General features: G+C 43.5%; 1 protein-coding gene across 1 annotated transcript; it reads left to right on the forward strand.

Moving 5' to 3' along the window:
* Positions 1-1,106: 1,106 nt before the first annotated feature.
* LOC115191464 (tripartite motif-containing protein 16-like) lies at positions 1,107-15,233 on the forward strand. The gene is made up of 6 exons (XM_029749311.1): positions 1,107-1,735; positions 2,067-2,162; positions 13,097-13,330; positions 14,044-14,203; positions 14,329-14,388; positions 14,624-15,233. The coding sequence occupies exons 1-6, from the start codon at positions 1,139-1,141 to the stop codon at positions 15,142-15,144; spliced, it is 1,668 nt and encodes a 555-aa protein (XP_029605171.1). The 5' UTR covers positions 1,107-1,138; the 3' UTR covers positions 15,145-15,233.
* Positions 15,234-20,808: the final 5,575 nt, after the last annotated feature.

The raw sequence follows: 20,808 nt of genomic DNA on the forward strand, positions 1-20,808 counted from the left end.
GTCATCATTAACACTATACTGAGTGGAGACTATGGATATAATATATTATAATTTAATATAATGAATAGAATAAGGGTTTGGACATGAAATCACAGCCAGATGTTTTGACTTGACAGTGTGTCTCTATACCTCTCAGTCTCTAAACCACTAGGATACCTGTCACCTTGACAGTGTGTCTCTATACCTCTGTCTCTAAACCACTAGGATACCTGTCACCTTGACAGTGTGTCTCTATACCTCTCAGTCTCTAAACCACTAGGATACCTGTCACCTTGACAGTGTGTCTCTATACCTCTCAGTCTCTAAACCACTAGGATACCTGTCACCTTGACAGGGTGTCTCTATACCTCTCAGTCTCTAAACCACTAGGATACCTGTCACCTTGACAGTGTGTCTCTATACCTCTCAGTCTCTAAACCACTAGGATACCTGTCACCTTGACAGTGTGTCTCTATACCACTAGGATACCTGTCACCTTGCCAGTGTGTCTCTATACCTCTCAGTCTCTAAACCACTAGGATACCTGTTACTGATACTTTTAGAAATGGCCTTTTATGAGCATTTTATGCAATTGTATGTCATTTTACATGACTAGAGACCTTAGCAGATCATTTTTTTAATACCACAGTGTGTCTCTATACCTCTCAGTCTCTAACAGTAATAACCACACTGTAATGTTAGAACACAAGTGTATTATAAAGGTCATACAAATAATTATACTATAATTATTATACTACTATAATTATCGTACTTCATAGAAACTGTTACCCTTTAAATATTCTAACAACTGTATTTAATGTATTCCATATTAAGGGTCCTAACCTAGGAACTAAAATCTTTGTCTCCCTCTAGACGTTGTATGCAGTTCTCTCTCTCTCTCCCTCACTCCAACCCCTCCCTCTCTCTAACCCCTCCCTCCTTTTCTCTAACTTCTACCTCACTGGCTCCCTCCCTGCACACCTCCTTCCCTCGTTCCCTCCCTCTACCCCTCCTTCCCTCTAACCCCACCCTCCCTCTAACCCCACCCCTTTGGCAGAACAAGGAAGTCCCTCCCTCTCCCACAAACTCTCTTTCTGAGGAAACAAAACTATCTGAGTCTCTGTGTCGTCTGTCTGTGTGAGAGTGAACAACCGTCCAAATGGCTCAGCAGGGAGTTCTGCTGGACCAGGACCAGTTCTGTTGTTCTGTCTGTCTGGATGTACTGAAGGAACCAGTCACCATTCCCTGTGGACACAATTACTGTAGAAGCTGTATTGAGGACTGCTGGGATCAGGATGTTCTGAAAGGGGTCTATAGCTGTCCTCAGTGCAGAGAGACCTTCACTCCAAGGCCTAATCTGAGGAAAAATAACATGTTGGCTGATATGGTGGAGGAACTGAAGAAGACAGGACTCCAGGCTGCTCCCCCTCCTGCTCTGTGCTGTGCTGGAACTGGAGATGTGGCGTGTGATGTCTGCACTGGGACCAGAAAGCGGAAAGCCCTCATGTCCTGTCTGCCGTGTCTGGCCTCTTACTGTGAGACTCACCTCCAATCTCACTATGAATCTCCTGCTTTGAAGAAGCACAAGCTGGTAGAAGCCACCGCACAACTACAGGAGAAGATCTGCTCTCATCATGACAAACTGCTGGAGGTTTACTGTCGTACCGATCAGCAGTGTATCTGTCTGCTGTGTGTGATGGATGAACATAAAGGCCATGATACAGTGTCAGCTCTAGCAGAGAGGACTGAGAAACAGGTAAGACCAGAACAACTTGTTGGTGACTGTCTGATAAACAAAGAATTAAAGATACAGTAGGAACCAAGGCTGTTTGAATATGAGATCATTCAAATGAAATGGATCCTCAGCAGAACAAATATGAAGTCCAAAGTTCAGTCTCAACTCCTTGATACATGTAGTCCTACCATAAATACTATAATCATTCACATTGCAACATAATATCATATTGGAAAGGGACTTCCTCAGGATTGTAGACCTTCCTCTCTATGGGTCCTATGTCACATGACTATACTATTGATCTACTGGACGAATAAAGCTTGATAGCTCATTGAAGAGTGATTATCCACAGAGGCAGCTGGGGATGAGTCAGCAGAAGGTCCAGCAGAGATTCCAGGAGAGAGAGAAGGAGCTGAAGGAGCTCCAACAGGCTGTGGAGTCTCTCAAGGTGAGTATTGTTGACCAGAGGCGACACACAATTTCACATCTCTCCTCCAGTCAGAGAGAGAGAGAGAGAGAGAGAGGGGCACCTATCCAATCCCACTGACCCCACTGTTGGGAACAGGCTGTCTGGACCCCTTCCAGAGAGTAGACTGCTTAATCTAACCAACAGGATATGAACCCAGGTCCAAGACTGATTTTGCAGGCGGGGATACCTCATCACATAACCATGAGTAACTGACTCATGTCCCCTATACGTATTTCTCTCAATTCAATGGGTTTTACTGGCATATGTTTACATTGCCAAAGAAAGTAAATTAGATAATAAACACAAGTGCAATAAACTATCAGAAATTAATGTTACACTCATAGAGAAATGAGTGAGAATAGAGACATTTAAAATGTTATAATTCATGTTCAAACAGAGAGAGCCGTGCACCAGACTGAGTTCTGGAGGTGAAATGGAAATGAATGAGGGAGAGTTAAGTGAGGTAGAAGGTGTGGTGAAGAGCTCAGAACCAGAGCCTGGCATCAATGGACATGATAAAGAAGAATCTGGTGCAGTAGGAGTTACATTGTTGGTGAAAGTGGATCCATACCTTTTGACAGATTAATTTGTGGTTTCAGGGTGGGTGGGAAAGGAGTTGGGTGCAGGACATCATTGAAATGAGTGATTTCTGGGGGAGTGTAAAGCTTGGACGTGGAGCAATTGAAGTTGAAGACTCCTGGTGTTTGTGACACCTTTTAAAGTTGGTTTGCGGACCGCCATTATATCATAGAAGAAGTTGGTCATGTGGTTCCTGAGGAGGGCTACTGTTCTTTTTGCATATTTTCCAAATGTATTTTCTAGTTGTTAAGGGTTTGTTTATTAGTTTCCACTGTTTATGGGTTAGAGTTGAGGGGGGAGTAGGGTAGTTTGTTTGGGAGGTGTGATGTCCTCAACCGAGTGGAGAAGAAACGCTGTCTCTTCAGGTGCGTTCTGGAGAATGGTGTGGAGGAATTATTGATCATGGTCGGTGAACAGGTGGGAGAGGAACATATACACTCTGTATCCAGAATGAACAAGGCGGTGGTTGTGGTAATGTAAAAGGTGAGTCTTGTTACCCGGCTAGTTACCAGTATGATTTATGTGAGGGGTGTGTTGGTGCTGATTTCGACAAGAGTAGTGGTGTCTAATCTGCCTCCGTTTATTACGGACGAACAGATCCGTAAAGAGTTGGTTCGTTTTGGTCAATTTACAAGTGGTTTTCGTTTTGTGGCTCTCGGCTGGGTGTCTCTTTTTGTAGACAAGTGTTTGTTTCTTTACTAAATTCAAGGTTAAACAGGGAAGGGATGGTACACAGGGTTTGTTTAGGGCCGACAAGCGCGACCAGCCAGCAGCGGGGGCAAGGACTAGGATGGACACTATATTTTTAACCACATTTACTTATAAAACGAGTTAATTGCATCCGCCAAATAGCCCAGTTATATAATATTACCATATGTCCCAGCTGTTTGCCGTAGTTTTGAAGTAAACACGAAAAAGCGGGGCTTATTTTAGGTCATGTTTCACCCTGCCAGCTCCTATTAGTTGTATTGAAAAAACAGGTCTTATTTTAGGTCATGTTTTACCCTGCCAGCTCTTATTAGTTGAATTGAAAAAAACAGGTCTTATTTTTGGTCATGTTTCACCCTAAAAGCTCCTATTAGTTGTATTGAACACTGTGGCACCAACTCACCTTCTGAAAGTTCTATTCCCAGTCCATTGTTCTGTGTCACAATGTCAGCTTCACTATTGTTATCAATGAGACCAGCCCGCGTTAACCTTGTTGGTTTACCTCAGGTAACTTATTATTAACTAGGTTACAGCTACTTGGTGAGGAAGCTCACTGTTCACCTGGTTACACGTTGTAGTGACGTCAAAGTTCGTAGGCATTATTAGTTATTTTATTATATTTATTATTGCAAGGCAGAACACTTGATAAACAAGACTCATTTGTTTTATATGTTAAATGTGGTTTGAACTGGGTGACATAGTAACCTCTATGTGAAAGTCCAACAATTGGCGTGGGACAGGTGAGGCAGGTTTGAGACTGATCTCAGGAATTAAATACACTTTATTTCTCAGCTGTCTCACCAATGTCTTTACATGAATTAATAACTTTTAATTGGTAAATATTTCCAATAGATGACAGCTTAAGACCACGAAGCATCAGTTATAGGCTACAAGCAGCAATATGATTGACATAAAATAGCATGCAACCAAAGACTATATGTCCCATGATTTTCTAAAATGGTCACTCATTACTTTACAGTTAGCTATATATCTCTTGTTAGTCCTGTGTTGATTTTGGGTGATCAAAACAATATTAACTATAGCAGGTATTGAACCCTGGTCAAATAACCACTAGTCAGATGTGCTGACCTCAACCCTAGTAAACATGCATTATAACATCATGTTAATATGTCATATTGGGAGGAAACAGCCTCGGAATAGAAAAGACGATGCATCTTCCAGCCCGACAATAAATGACATCATGCAGCCCTCACGATTAGTAAATGTACCTCAACATGCCCCTCTCTTGTGGGAGAAGGCAGAGTGCTCGCTGCTCGCAGACGGAACAAGCTTTTGGAGGGGCTTGTTGAGTTGCATACTTGACCTAAACTAATCTGAACTGTCTTATGCTGCCATCTATTGGAATTATTTAGCATTATCAGCAGTACTGAATACAGTGTATATCCTTACTAAAGTAGTAATTACTCAGAATTGCAAAATATAAAGTGTTATAGTTAATTTTATCACTAACAACCATAAAATAACCATTTATAGCATAATGTAACTGACATAAACCAAAAAACATCATAAATTTAGTTTATTATGTAAAATGTATATATTTAAATAGGTGACATTATCTGCCAAAGTAAAACCCCCTTAACATATAAACACAGACACTGGATACAGACACTGAAAATGAGCTTTTTTAATATAAATCTGGTAGCTCTCAAAAGAACCTTTGCTTTGCTGAACAGTTTTCATGAGTGTGCTGCCTCCCTGCCTTCAGAGGAGTCTGTCTGTGAATAATGAAGTTAATAAGTATATTTTAAATGTAACCTTTATTTAACTAGGCAAGTCAGTTAAGAACAAATTCTTATTTTCAATGACTGCCTACCATGGAACAGTGGGTTAACTGCCTTGTTCAGGGGCAGAATGACAGATTATTCCCTTGTCAGCTCGGAGATTCAATCCAGCAACCTTTCGGTTACTGGCAGAATTCTCTAACCACTAGGCTACCTGCTGCCCGGCCAAACCCTCTAACCACTAGTCTACCTGCTGCCCGGCCAAATGCTCTAACCACTATACCTGTCGCCCAGCCAAACGCTCAAACCCATAGACTACCTGCCACCTCTATGCTCTAACCACTAGACTACCTGCTGCCCGGCCAAACGCTCTAACCACTAGACTACCTTTCGCACGGCCAAACACACTAACTACTAGACCACCTGTCACCCGGCCAAACGCTCTAACCACTAGACTACCTGCTGCCCAGCCAAACGCTCTAACCACTAGGCTACTTGGTCTAGTTTACGTTTACATGTGAGTAATTTAGCAGACACTCTTATCCAGAGCCACTAGGGTTATGAGACCAAATCTGCCTAAAAAAGGCGATTTACAGATTTTTCACATAGTCGGCTCGGGGATTCGAACCAGCCACCTTTCAGTTACTGCCCAACGTTCTTAACCGCTAGATTACAAACCACTAAATGTTAAACACAAAGTCAAATGGTAGTAGATAAATGGTAAGCTGGTTAAATAAAAGACTGCTGTTATAACTTTCAGACTGCCATTGTTTTGGGGAAATAGGGACATGTCTATTTCTCCAATTATCTGTAATAGATGTATTTATTTTAGTGGTTTGAAGTTCTACACTATTTTAATCAGGATAACTTATTGTTTCTAATGATGTAAGTTTGAGCAGTAGTTATGGTATGTCTGTTTATTTCACTAAATATCTCACAATGTGTAAATTTAGATGCTTTCATGTCAGACACCATTTTAATCAGGAGAATCTGCTCTTTCTAATGACATAAGGTTGGGCAGCGTCCTCTGCTGTTATCGATCACTAGACCAGAAATAGTCAGAAGTTGCCCGTTTTTTCCTACTTCCTGGAAATGCAGACATAAACACACTTGGCACCATCGAGGTGCGGATGTTTACTTTCTACACAAGTTGTTATTTTTCAGTTTGGTCCTAAGAACAGGTTTTAGTGGTAAAATAAAAAGGTAGACATTTTTTGGTGCCATTTAGGGGAAATGGAATTCTAAGGATCATTCCAGTCAGAAGAGGCTCTGTGAAGGTTCGTGTAGTAACTTGACAAGGAATGCCCACACGCATTTCGATATTACTTTCCTTTACTTTCAACCCAAACCTAATGGTGTATTGCCAGGTACAAACGGTACAAATATAGTAGAACTATATAGCCCACTCCACCGGTGGTAGAATCACATTGCACAGAACTCACTCTTAGTGATGACATCATCAAAAGGGAAAGGTCACGGTCATAACCATGTCATTATTTATATAGTGTCCACGCTATAACACTTCTCCCCCCTCAATTTAAATCCCCCCTGTAAGGAAAACATAAGGTTAACATTTAAACCACATCAGTGTTTTCTTCTCTTTACTACACCACACTGTAGAACTTCTGCTGGTGTTACCATAAATGTAAACAAAACAACAACAACAAAATGACAGTCTTTATTTCTCTTCAACTAGGTCTGCTGCTCAAAACAAACACTAACACCACGAGTCTCTCAGTCTCAACTACAGAGTTAGTCTTTCAGGAGGCTTGTGACTACGCTGTGATCTGCACAGTACTCCTGGTACGAGACACAGGTAAGGCGTGTCCCAGTGGAGCTGGGTCTGAGGGCACAGGAGCGGGTTGGGTGTTTGTGAGAGAATGTCCATCACCCTCTGCTGGAACCACTGAATGCCCCTGTTCCACAGATGCTGTTTCCTGTGGGGTTTCAACTTGTATAGTACCACCCACAGCTGTTCCATCTGAAAACATGGTCTTGTCTTTGTCATAGCGCAGGCGAAGATGGTCCTGGTGTCTGCGCATGACTCGCCCATCAGTCAGTTTGACCACAAAGGAGACGGGACCACTCTGACTCAGAATGATACCTGGCAACCAGCGTTGGCTGCTTGTGAAGTTGTCTCTCCCTTGCGTGGTGGTCATGTCTCTCTTTTTGTTTCTCCTGCTTCCGTTCCACTCATGCTCTGATGTTCGGACGCAGTAGATCCAGGTGAGCTTTTGGCTTTCTGCCCATTAACATCACCGCTGGAGCCTGTCCTGTTGTTGTTTGTGGCGTGATGCGGTACTGGAACAAGAACCGAGAGAGCCTAGTTGTGATGGTTCCCCCAGTCATCCTTTTGAGCCCCTCTTTCAGTGTCTGCACAGCCCGCTCCGCTAAGCCGTTTGAGGCCGGGTGAAACGGGGCGCTGCGGACATGGCGAATCCCGTTTCTCCGCATGAATTCTTGGAACAAGTCACAGGTAAACGTTGTTGCGTTGTCAGACACCAGAGAGTCCGGCAGACCATGGGTTGAAAACACCTGCCAAAGCTTTTCGATGGTTGTGGTCGCTGTGATGTTGCTCATGATGTGCGCCTCCAGCCACACCATGACAAGGAACATGTGAACATGAAAGGGCCTGCAAAATCTATATGCAGCCTGGACCATGGGCGGTCAGGCCACTCCCACAGATGTAGTGCCGCGGGCGGCGCCATCTTCTGGTTGATCTGGCACTCAGAACATGATTTAACTTTGTCTTCTACCTCCTGATCCATGTTAGGCCACCAGATGTAAGATCTGGCTAAACTTTTCATCCGGGAGGCACCCGGGTGAGCCTCATGGACCTCATCCATGACTTGTGCATGGCCAGGGGGTGGAACAAGCACTCTGGACCCCCAGAGTATGCAGCCATCCTGCACACTCAGCTCAGTTTTGCGCTTTGCATAAGGTCTTAGTCCATCATCCTCTATGACAGGAGGCCAACCCTGCATCAGGAATCTTTTCACTTGGGACAGGATAGGATCCCGGTCTGTCCACTGTTTGATCTGTTTGGCATTCACAGGTGAGTTTGACAATCTCTCCATTAGGAAAATTGTCTCGGGAGGCACCACAGTTGTGGCAGGCATCTCTGGTAGCGGGAGACGGCTGAGCGCGTCTGCATTTGCATTGTCCTTACCCGCTCTATACACTACCGTGTACTGGTAAGCTGACAGTGTCAGGGCCCAGCGCTGTAACCTTGCTGAAGCCATGGGCGGAATGCATCTTGATTCACTAAAAAGGCTCATCAGTGGTTTGTGGTCAGTGCATATGGTGAAATGACGACCGTAGAGGTACTGATGGAAGCGTTTCACAGCAAAGACTATTGCCAGACCTTCCTTGTCAGCACTCGTCAGCGTACGTGATGCGAATTCAATGGGTCTCTCTGACCCGTCCTCCATCTGATGAGAGAGTACTGCCCCGACGCCATAGGATGAGGCGTCACATGACAGGATGATCTCTTTGTCTTGGTCAAAATGAACCAGAAGTTGTGCTGATTGTAGTAGTGCTTTCACTTCCTTGAAAGCTTTCTCTTGTGCTGGCCCCCACTTCCATTTACAGTCTTTGTGGTGCAACTGATAAAGTGGAGCCAACACTGTTGACAGCTCCGGGAGGAACTTACCATAGTAGTTCACCATGCCTAGGAACGACCTGAGCTCTGACCCATTCTTGGGGTTTGGAGCATCCTTGATTGCCCTGACTTTGTCCTCCACAGGACACAGACCCTGCGCTGTGCACTTGGTACGCTTCAGGCGCTGCCCTGCCTCAGAGAATCTCTTTAACCGCTTGTCGGTCGCCTAGGATAGGGGGCGCTACAGCGATTTTGATGAAAAAAATTGTGCCCATTTTAAACGGCCTCCTACTCAAACTCAGAAGCTAGGATATGCATATAATTAATACTTGTGTATAGAACACACCCTAAAGTTTCTAAAACTGTTTGAATTGTGTCTGTGAGTATAACAGAACTCATATGGCAGTCAAAACCCCGAGACCGATCGTAACAGGAAGTGGAATTCTGAATTGTGGACTCAACTTCATCGCTTTGCCAATAAATCTCACCGTGAGCAATGGTTCATTGAGCACTTCCTATTGCTTCCACTAGATGTCCCCAGTCTTTACAAGTGGTTTGAGTCTCCTACTGTGAAAACTGACAGAATGAGAGTCTGTGGAACGTGGTCACATGAGGAGGGCCATCACCATTATGACGCCGGCGCCCCTGGCTACCCTCCCCTTTCGAAACGTTTAGAAAGACAATGCAATCGTCCCCCTTGAATCTTATTGGAGCTCTGGTTGAAAAAGGCCCTAAAGATTTATGTTATACAACGTTTGACATGTTTGAAAGAACCTAAATAAAAAAAAAGCATTTTATTGAAAGAGGAGTCCCGCGTCCGACGGCACTTTTGGAGCAGCCTTCAGAACGCGCTAACAAAAACAAGCTATTAGGACGTAAAGGATTCACTTTTTCGAACGAAAATACATTTGTTGTGGACCTGGGATTCCTGGAAGTGCTTTCTGATGAAGATAATCAAATGTAAGGGATTATTGACAATAGTATACAAGAGCAGATTTGATATGCGATTGTTCCAAGATGGCGCTGACCTGTAACGGTAGCCTATTTTTCTGAGTATCGCATCCCCTTTTATCGCAAAGTGGGATTACCCAGTAAAGTTATTTTTAAATCTGGCATTACAGGTGCTTTCAAGAGATATTCATCTATAAATCTTAGAATGACAATATTACATTTTAAAAATGTTTTCGAATAGTAATTTAGTAAATTGTAGCGCTTTTCACCGGATGCATTTCAGGGAAAATAGTTAGTCAACGTCACGCGCCGATGTAAAATGCTGTTTTTATATATAAATATGAACTTTATCGAACAAAAGAATGCATGTATTGTGTAACATGATGTCCTAGGAGTGTCATCTGATGAAGATTGTCAAAGGTTAGTGCTGCATTTAGCTGTTTTTTGGTTATTTGTGATGCATGTGGTTGGTCGGAAAATGGCTATGTGGCTACTTTTACGATATACTCCTCTAACATAATCTAATGTTTTGCTTTTGATGTAAAGCCTTTTTGAAATCGGACAACGTGGTTCGATTCAGGAGAGGTGTATCTATAAAACGATATAACAGAGTCCTATATTTGAAAAAAAAAATATTACATTTTGTTATACTAATGGCGATAGGATTTTTCGCTGGATGTCCGCTGGATGTCCGTCCCGCATACGGGACGAGCCCGACAAGAGGTCACCTGGTCCAGATGGTGGAGGTGCTCCTCCTCCGTCTCCCCTGCAACCAGGATGTCATCCAGGTACACTGCTACATGAGGGATCCCCTGCAGCAGATTGTCCATTGTCCTCTGGAAAATGGCTGGGCTGGACGCCACTCCGAAAACCAAGCGGTTGTACCTGAACAAGCCTTTGTGCTTGTTGACTGTGACATACTCTTTTGAGTCCTCGTCCAGGAGGAGCTGTTGGTAGGCGTGACTCATGTCAAGCTTTGAGAACGTCTTGCCTCCTGCGAACAAGTCCTCCACCCGTGGCAGCGGGTAAGCGTCTAGCTTAGAGGCCCTGTCGATGGTGAGTTTGTAGTCCCCACATATACGCACCGTGCCGTCACTTTTCAGAACGGGAACGATAGGAGCTGCCCAGCGGGAGAACTGAACGGGAGTAATGACGTTTGCTTACTGCAGCCGCTCCAACTCATCTTCCACTTTCTTTTCATGGCGTAAGGCACTGTCCTGGGCTTGAAAAAGCGAGGCTCGGCCTGAGGATCCACGAACAGCTTAACTGCAGTGCCCTGCAGTGTGCCCAGTTCATCTTTGAAAATCTCTGGGTACTTTTGAATGACATCCTCAGTCACTCGGGTGTGTTTTATCTCACCCCAGCTCAGTTGTATTTTGTTTAGCCAGTCACGCCCTAGTAAACTAGGCCCATTCCCTTTCACCACCAGGAGCCGTGCTCTCGCTTCCTGGCTGTTGTATGCAATGTCCACCTCTAGAGCCCCCAGCAATGGTATGGTCTCCCCGGTGTACATACGCAGTCTGATCCCTGCCGGTGTGAGGGCAGAAACCTGTCTTGAGCCACATTTTTGTTTGTAGGTCTCCTCACTTATGACAGAGGCAGAAGCCCCTGTGTCAACCTCCATCCTCATCTGCTTTCCATCTACCTCCACTGTAGCATAGATAGGCTCTGCGCGCGGCTCCCTCACATTAAACATGTTGTAGGAACAATGCTCTTCCTCCTCCTCTGTGCTCTCTAGGTGGTGAGCTGCTGACTGAGGCTTTGGTGCTGTGAACTTGCCCAGCCCAGTCCGCCCACCCTCTGGCTTGCTCCTAGGACCCCTGCATTTTTTTCCTAAATGTCCCTTTTTGTTGCAATTGTGACAGACAGTCTCCATGAACTTACAGTTGTTACCATAATGTGTCCCTCCACATCTGAAACATTCCACTGCTTTTCCCCTTTTTCCTGCCACCTCTTTTGTCACCTGATGCACTGCACAACTTTCCCTGTTGGCCTTTTGAATATTTTTCACATTACTAGCGGCCATCTCCATCCCTTGAGATAGTTCCAATGCTCTCTTGAAAGTCAGTGTGGCTTCCCCCAGCAACCGGTGCTGTATGCTGTCCTCATTAATGCCACAGACTAATCTGTCACGGAGCATGTCCTCTAACATAGCCCCAAACTCACAATGTTCAGAGAGTTCACGTAATTCAGCAACAAAGTTAGCAACAGACTGACCTGTTTTCCGAAAATGGCAGTTAAACTTGAACCTCTGGACAATCACTGACGGCTTTGGATTGTGGTGAGTCTGAACGAGAGCAACTAGATCCCCAAAAGGAATTTCTCCCGGTCTCCGTGGTGTAGCCAAATTCCTCATTAGCTTGTAGGTTTTAGCCCCACACACACTCAAGAGAATAGAGCGCTGTTTAGCCTCATCTATGATTCCATTTGCCAAGAAAAAGTATCTCAACCTTTCCACATATTCCGTCCAGTCCTCGTTGTCTTCCACAAACTCAGTGATAGTCCCAAACATTGCCATTATAACACCAACTTGTCCTTGATCCTCGCTAGCGATTTTCACTTGCTGCTGATTGTCCCCGTCGGCGTTTCCGTCCAGCGTCACCTGCTCTCCGTCGTTCATTAAGCTAACTGACTACCTCCACTGTTTCTTAGCTAGCATCCACCTAGCCCTGTACAAGTTGATAAAGTTTTATCCTCGTCGCCAAAAAGGTGTAGTAACTTGACAAGGAATGCCCACACGCATTTCGATATTACTTTCCTTTACTTTCAACCCAAACCTAAAAGTGTATTGCCAGGTACAAACGGTACAAATATAGCAGAACTATATAGCCCACTCCACCGGTGGTAGAATCACATTGCACAGAACTCACTCTTAGTGATGACATCATCAAAAGAGAAAGGTCACGGTCAATACCAATAATAACCATGTCATTATTTATATAGTGTCCACACTATAACAGTTCGTTTCAATTCATTTGCTATGGCCTCGCTAGTGTTCCAGCTCAGACAACGTTCTTTGGCCGTTTTGACTCGCTCTATTGTCCAGCCTACTAGGACTCAGGGGACAGAGGCTGGGTCAAGCTCTGCTACGGGGCAGGCTACTGGAGGGGGGAACAGGAGGGAGGAGAGTAGAGCAGGGCCAAGCGGTGTTCTGTACCTGCCTGTCCAGGAGGGGGGACAAGGCCTGGTGGACCTGGAGAGCAGGGTGGCAGCGTTCTGACTCAATGAGGTGCAGAGGTTACTGTACCTACTCTCTCTCTCTCTCTCTCTCTCTCTGTCTCTCTCTCTCTCTCTCTCTCTGTCTCTGTCTCTGTCTCTCTCTCTCTCAACAGCGCTCTGCACAGGCAGCAGTGGATGCCAGTGATCAGATCTTTACTGAGCTGATCCGCTCCATTGAGAGAAGGAGCTCTGAGGTGAAGGAGCTGATCAGAGCCCAAGAGAAGGCAAAAGTGAGTCAAGCTGAAGGACTCCTGGAGCAACTGAAGGAGGAGATAGCTGAGCTGAGGAAGAGAAGCACTGAGCTGGAGCAGCTCTCACACACAGAGGATCACATCCATTTCCTCCAGGTAACTAAACTGCCTTGTTACATGTGATATGAAATTAACTTAATGTGAAACTATTCATCTCAATCATTATGTTGTCCTGTCTGTCTGTCTGTCTGTCTGTCTGTCTGTCTGTCTGTCTGTCTGTCTGTCTGTCTGTCTGTCTGTCTGTCTGTCTGTCTGTCTGTCTGTCTGTCTGTCTGTCTGTCTGTCTGTCTGTCTGTCTGTCTGTCTGTCTGTCTGTCTGTCTTTATCTCTCTCTCGCTCTCTCTCTGTGTCCCTCTCTCTCTCTCTCTCTCTGTGTCCCTCTCTGTCTCTCTCTCTCTTTCTCTCTGTCTGTGTCCCTCTCTCTCTCTCGCTCTCTCTATCTCTCTCTCTCCCTCTATGTGGGTCTCTCTCTCTCTCTGTCCCTCTCTCTATACGTGTCTCTCTCTCTCTCTCTCTCTCTCTCTGTGTCCCTCTCTCTCTCTCTGTGTCCCTCTCTCTCTCTCTGTGTCACTCTCTCTCTTGCTCTGTGTCCCTCCCTCTCTCTCTCGCTCTGGGTCCCTCCCTCTCTCTCTCGCTCTGGGTCCCTCCCTCTCTCTCTCGCTCTGTGTCCCTCCCTTTCTCTCTCTCTCTGTGTCCCTCCCTTTCTCTCTCTCTCTGTGCCCTCTCTCTCTCTCTCTCTCTCTCTCTCTGTCTCTCTCTCTGTGTCCCTCTCTCTCTGTCTCTCTCTCTGTCTCTCTCTCTCTCTCCAGAGTTATCAGTCTCTCTCCAGTATCAGTGTTTCTTCAGACTTACCCAGCATCGTTGTCAATCCTCTTCAGTACTTTAGAGATGTGAGTGAGACTGTGTCTGAACTGAGAGAGAAACTAGAAGACTTCCTTAAAGGAGAATGGACCAATATCTCCACTACAGGTGTGTTGAAAACAATAAGAACATCAACTTTAGACCATTGAAATTTCCCTACTAGTCATATACATGTGGAATATGGTATGATGATAACATTCCCTCTCTCTGTCAATGTGTTTGTGTGTCTGTAGTGAATATAGTGGATGTTGTACTGCCTCCAGAGCCCAAGACCAGAGAACAGTTGTTACAATGTGAGTCTCTTTATTGTGAAGTAACTAACAGTCTCTTTTTACTGACACTCCTAACAATCCCTCTAGAAATATATAGCAATAGTAGATCTAATCAAAGACTGGGTATCTATCTGACTCCTCATATTTCTCTGATTTGATTTCTGCTGTGTTCTAATCAAAGACAGGTTAGATACAGTATCTAACTTAACTTTTGTTCTGACTTCCCTCATTGGTCTCTGCTCTGCTCTTCTCCCAGATTCCTGTCAGCTCACACTGGACCCAAACACAGCAAACACACGCCTCTCTCTGTCTGAAGGGAACAGAAAGGTGACCAATACAGACCAAGTCCAACCATATCCTGACCATCCAGACAGATTCACCAACTACTACCAGGTTCTGTGTAGAGAGGGTCTGTTTGGACGCTGTTACTGGGAGGTGGAGTGGAGTGGTGATGTTTATACAGCAGTCTCATATAAAGACATCAGCAGAACAGGGACAGATAGTGGATTTGGATACAATAACAAGTCCTGGAGTTTACAGTACTATAGTGATGGTTATTGTTTCATACACAATAATGTTGTGACTAAAGTATCAGGCCCTCAGTCCTCCAGAGTAGGAGTGTACCTGGATCACAAGGCAGGTACTCTGTCCTTCTACAGTGTCTCTGACACAATGACCCTCCTCCACAGAGTCCAGATCACATTCACTCAGCCCCTCTATCCTGGGTTTTGGCTCTCTGATTTTTCCTCTGGTACTGCTGAGCTTGTTAAACTGTAGTAGGGTCCACATAGATACTAGTCATGCTGTTGTAGTCTATAGCTGAGCTGGTTAAACTGTAGTAGGGTTCACATAGATACTAGTCATGCTGGTGTAGTCTATAGCAGAGCTGGTTAAACTGTAGTAGGGTCCACATAGATACTAGTCATGCTGGTGTAGTCTATAGCTGAGCTGGCTAACCTTTTGGGGGTAGGGGGCAGTATTTACACGGCCGGATAAAAAACGTACCCGATTTAATATGGTTATTACTACTGCCCAGAAACTAGAATATGCATATAATTATTGGCTTTGGATAGAAAACACCCTAAAGTTTCTAAAACTGTTTGAATGGTGTCTGTGATTATAACAGAACTCATATGGCAGGCAAAAACCTGAGAAGATTCCTTACAGGAAGTGCCCTCTCTGACTATTCCTTGAGAATCTTGTCTCTGTTTATTGAAGACTGAGGAGCTTTGCTGTGACGTGACACTTCCTACGGCTCCCATAGGCTCTCAGAGCCCGGGAAAAAGCTGAATGATATCAAGGCAGCCCCAGGCTGAAACACATTTGCGCTTTTGGCAAGTGGCCGATCAGAGGACAATGGGCTTAAGTTAACTTAATTTAGTACATTTTTTGTAAATTCACCGGAAGTTTGCGGGGGTATGCTAGTTCTGAACGTCACATGCTAATGTAAAAAAAGCTGGTTTTTGATATAAATATGATCTTGATTGAACAAAACATGCATGTATTGTATAACATAATGTCCTAGGGTTGTCATCTGATGAAGATCATCAAAGGTTAGTGCTGCATTTAGCTGTCTTCTGCGTTTATGTGACATTATATGCTAGCTTGAAAAATGGGTCTCTGATTATTTCTGGCTGGGTACTCTGCTGACATAATCTAATGTTTTGCTTTCGTTGTAAAGCCTTTTTGAAATCGGACAGTGTGCTTAGATTAATGATATTTATATCAAAAACCAGCTTTTTACATTAGCATGTGACGTTCAGAACTAGCATACCCCCCGCAAACCTCCGGCGAATTTACTAACAATTTACTAAATTACTCACGATAAACGTTCACAAAAAGCATAACAATTATTTTAAGAATTATAGATACAGAACTCCTCTATGCACTCGATATGTCTGATTTTAAAATAGCTTTTCGGTGAAAGCACATTTTGCAATATTCTAAGTAGATAGCCCGGCATCACAGGGCTAGCTATTTAGACACCCAGCAAGTTTAGCCTTCACCAAACTCCGATTTACTATTAGAAAATTTTGATTACCTTTCCTGTTCTTCGTCAGAATGCACTCCCAGGATTTCTACTTCAATAACAAATGTTGGTTTGGTCCAAAATAATCCATAGTTATGTTCCAACAGCGGCGTTTTGTTCGTGCGTTCAAGACACTATCCGAATGGTAAATAAGGGTCACGCGCACGCCGCATTTCGTGACAAAAGATTTCTAAATATTTCATTACCGTACTTCGAAGCATGTCAACCGCTGTTTAAAATCAATTTTTATGCCATTTTTCTCGTAAAAAAGCGATAATATTCCGACCGGGAATCTGCAATTAGGTAAACAGACGAAATAAAATATATCACTGGGTCGACTCGGGCACGCGCCTAAGCCCTTTATCCTCTGATCGGCCACTTGGCAAAGGCGATAATGTGTTTCAGCCAGAGGCTGCCTCGATATCATTCAGCTTTTTCCCGGGCTCTGAGAGCCTATGGGAGCCGTAGGAAGTGTCACGTTACAGCTAAGATCCTGACTCTTCAATAAACACAGACAAGAAGAACGACACCTTGTCAGACAGGCCACTTCCTGCATGAAATCTTCTCAGGTTTTTCCCTGCCATATGAGTACTGTTATACTCACTGACACCATTCAAACAGTTTTTGAAATTTTAGGGTGTTTTCTATCCAAAGCCAATAATTATATGCATATTCTAGTTACTGGGCAGGAGTAGTAACCAGATTAAATCGGGTACGTTTTTTATCCGGCCGTGTAAATACTGCCCCCTAGCCCTAACAGGTTAAAATGGTGTAAAATAGTCATATGTTTGAGAAATTGAAGTAATAGCATTTCTAAGGTATTTGAATAACGCGCCACAGGATTCCACTGGCTGTTACGTAGGTGGGACGATTTCGTCCCGCCGACCCTAGAGAGGTTAAACTGTAGTAGGGTCCACATAGATACTAGTCATGCTGGTGTAGTCTATAGCTGAGCTGGTTAAACTGTAGTAGGGTCCACATAGATACTAGTCATGCTGGTGGTGATGGTCCCCAGATGTTATGATTCATTCTACTATGTTTTATGTACAACGATTTAACTGATTTGATCTTCAGAAGATGTTATGAATTAAAATAAACATTCAATGTATTCATATTTTTGTAATTGCAATGTTTTAATCTTGTACATTTCCATGAATCATGATGTATGGTGTTGATGTATATTGGTTGTCATTCAGAACCATTGATATGTTTTCTCAGTTGGTTCTCTGTCTCTATGTAATTCTCCTCAGTATCATTGATCAGCTTGTAGGCTCGGCCCTAATTGATGTGTTCTCTGTCACCTGGAGCTGCATGGAAAATGGTCCAGGAACAAAAGGACAATTCAGGACTAGTCAGCCCACTACAAACTGGAATCACTTACTTTCTACTAAAGTATATGGTCTGGTTTCCCAGACACAGATTAATCCTAGTCCTGGACTAAAAAGCATGTTCAATGTAGATGTCCAGAACCATTGATATGTTTTCTCAATTGGTCAAGTTTTCCGTAGTGGCGTTGAACAGAACTAAACTATATGGACTGGTTTCCTGGACATGGAACAGATAGTAACTAAACTATATGGACTGGTTTCCTGGACATGGAACAGATAGTAACTAAACTATATGGACTGGTTTCCTGGACATGGAAAAGATAGTAACTAAACTATATGGACTGGTTTCCTGGACATGGAACAGATAGTAACTAAACTATATGGACTGGTTTCCTGGACATGGAACAGATAGTAACTAAACTATATGGACTGGTTTCCTGGACATGGAACAGATAGTAACTAAACTATATGGACTGGTTTCCTGGACATGGAACAGATTAAGTGTGAAAAAAGTATGTTCAATGTAGATGTCCAGGAAACCGGCCCTAAATGTGTCATCTTTCATCCTCCCATACTGCTCAGTCCAGCAACATTAAACCTGTCCAGCAGGTGATGCTATTGACCAAACAATAAAACCAGCAGATATCTTGACTTGCCCCTCAGTATATCAGTAATGTTCAGAATGGTACTTTACAGTTTTTCTCAATTGCTAAAACACTAAAACCCATTGGCTGAACAAAGTTCTCAGTTGCCTGGACTCATTTAGCTAATTATGCAGTCTGTTGTCAATACCTTAAACCATTTCACATGGTAAAACACAATTTGCAGATCTCACTTAGACTTTTCAGCAAAACTCTAAACACATTCTCATTCTCAAAACACATTCTGCACTCTAATGCACATGTCATCCATACTGGTAAACACAAGTGGCAACAATCGAATAAAAATAGAGAACACATGTCATTGATAGAACACAACCACTCAAAATTGATTTACCCTGTTTCAAATGATGCGACACCAATATAACCAATATAAGCCGCACCAATATAAGCCAGTTCAGAAAGCAAACAGGTTGTTGAAGGTGGGAAGGAGAAAGTCTGAGAATGGATAGAAGAAGCAATGTGAGAGGATGAGGACGAGTGTGTATGCGAGGTGGGCGACAAGGAGGAAGAGGAGGAGGGCAAGAAAGTGGAAGAGGAGGACGAAGAGGAAAAGGAAGACAAAGAGTGGAAATATCTGATGAAATTCGAGCAACAGTTATAGACCATGTTCTTGTCCATGGACTGACAATGAGGGAAGCAGGACTTAGAGTGCAACCCAATTTGAGCCGATTTTCTGTGTCCACCATAGTAAGGACATTCAGAGAAGAGAACAAGTACAGTATACTACTGTATTTTTGTAATTGCAAATTTACTGTACTACACTATATGCAGCTGTTTCAATAGACATTTGTAAAGTTAATCACTGTATGTATTGTACTGCATGAATATGTTTCGTAACTGCACAACTACTTTTTGTAGAATTGCAAGGCTGCCACATGCAGGTGGAAGGACAGCTATATTCACTCGGGAGCAAGAGGCCGTTATAGTTGGCATGGTCCTTCAAGATAATGCAATACGACTCAGAGAAATCCAGGAACGAGTGATACAAGACAACACACACTTCCAGGGAATCAGCAGTGTGAGCATTTCCACTATTGACCGTGTCCTCCATCGTAACAGGATGCGAATGAAACAAGTATACAGAGTACCTTTTGAGCGCAACTCACCAAGGGTGAAAGAACTGTGAGCTCAGTATGTGCAAGTAAGTGTACATTCAGAAACATTTACTGTAATCCAGATTGTCTACAGTACTAACACATACTATGTGAATGACATTACTCTTCAGTACATACAATGTATGTGAATCAGAAGTGCATACAGTAGGCCTAATTGTACTCTACAGTATAGCACTGTCTCTGTACGACTTACAAAATCCTACATACAGTATATTGTATTTCTACACAGACAATATTTGACTTGGAATCCTTGGACAGACCCCATGAGTTCATCTTTGTCAATGAAGCAGGCTTCAATCTAACAAAGAGGAGAAGGAGAGGCCGAAACATGATTGGACAGCGGGCCATGGTCAACGAGGTGGCAATGTCACATACTGTGCTGCTATCAGCAACCATGGTGTTCTACATCACCATGTTACACTCGGGCCATATAACACCCAGCACCTTCTAAGATGTATTGCCAATCTAAGAGATATTTTATTTGAGCAGCAGGTTCAAGAGCAGCAGGGTCAAGAGCTAAATAAGAATCCCATTCCCACCTATGTGATAGTGTGGGACAATGTCAGTTTCCACCGAGCTGCTCAGGTAATGGAATGGTTTAATATCAATGGGCAGTTTATGAACTTGTACCTCCCTCCATACTCGCCTTTCCTGAATCCGATTGAGGAGTTTTTCTCCTCTTGGAGATGGAAAGTGTATGATAGACAACCCTACACTAGAGTAAATCTGCTGCAAGCCATGGATTTAGCCTGTGGTGATATAGGTGAGGATTCATGTCAGGGCTGGATACGGCACACAAGAGGCTTCTTCCCCCGTTGCCTCAGGAGGGACAATATTGCTTGTGATGTCGACGAAGTGCTCTGGCCTGACCCAGCCCAAAGACAAGAAGAAGCACATTAATCACATGTTTACTTTGATTTTTGTCCCTTTTAGTATTGTATACTGTAGTACAGTGCATTGTAGGCTGTATACTGTACAATGGACAAATTGTATGGCCCTGAACATTGTGCTTTCCATTTATTAACAGTACTGACTGCTCAATAGATTTTGACTGGTTGCAGGTTCATATCAACAAAGAACAAGAATTAGAGTATCACAGAGACAAAGGACAAGTTTGTGAGATGCAGGGTACAGTACTGTATAAATAGGGGTACAAGGAGGAGGAAGAACAAAAAACAAAATTGCAAAGAGCAAAGCAGAGTAGTAATTTCTGATCAATTTTTAGCTACTATGATAGAACATGTTGTTTTCGTTCATCAAAAGACAATGATGGAAAAATATGAATATTTTTTTAGATTAAAAATGTA

This window comes from Salmo trutta, chromosome 4 (genome assembly GCF_901001165.1).
Source record: "Salmo trutta chromosome 4, fSalTru1.1, whole genome shotgun sequence".
Classification (NCBI taxonomy): Eukaryota; Metazoa; Chordata; class Actinopteri; order Salmoniformes; family Salmonidae; genus Salmo; species Salmo trutta.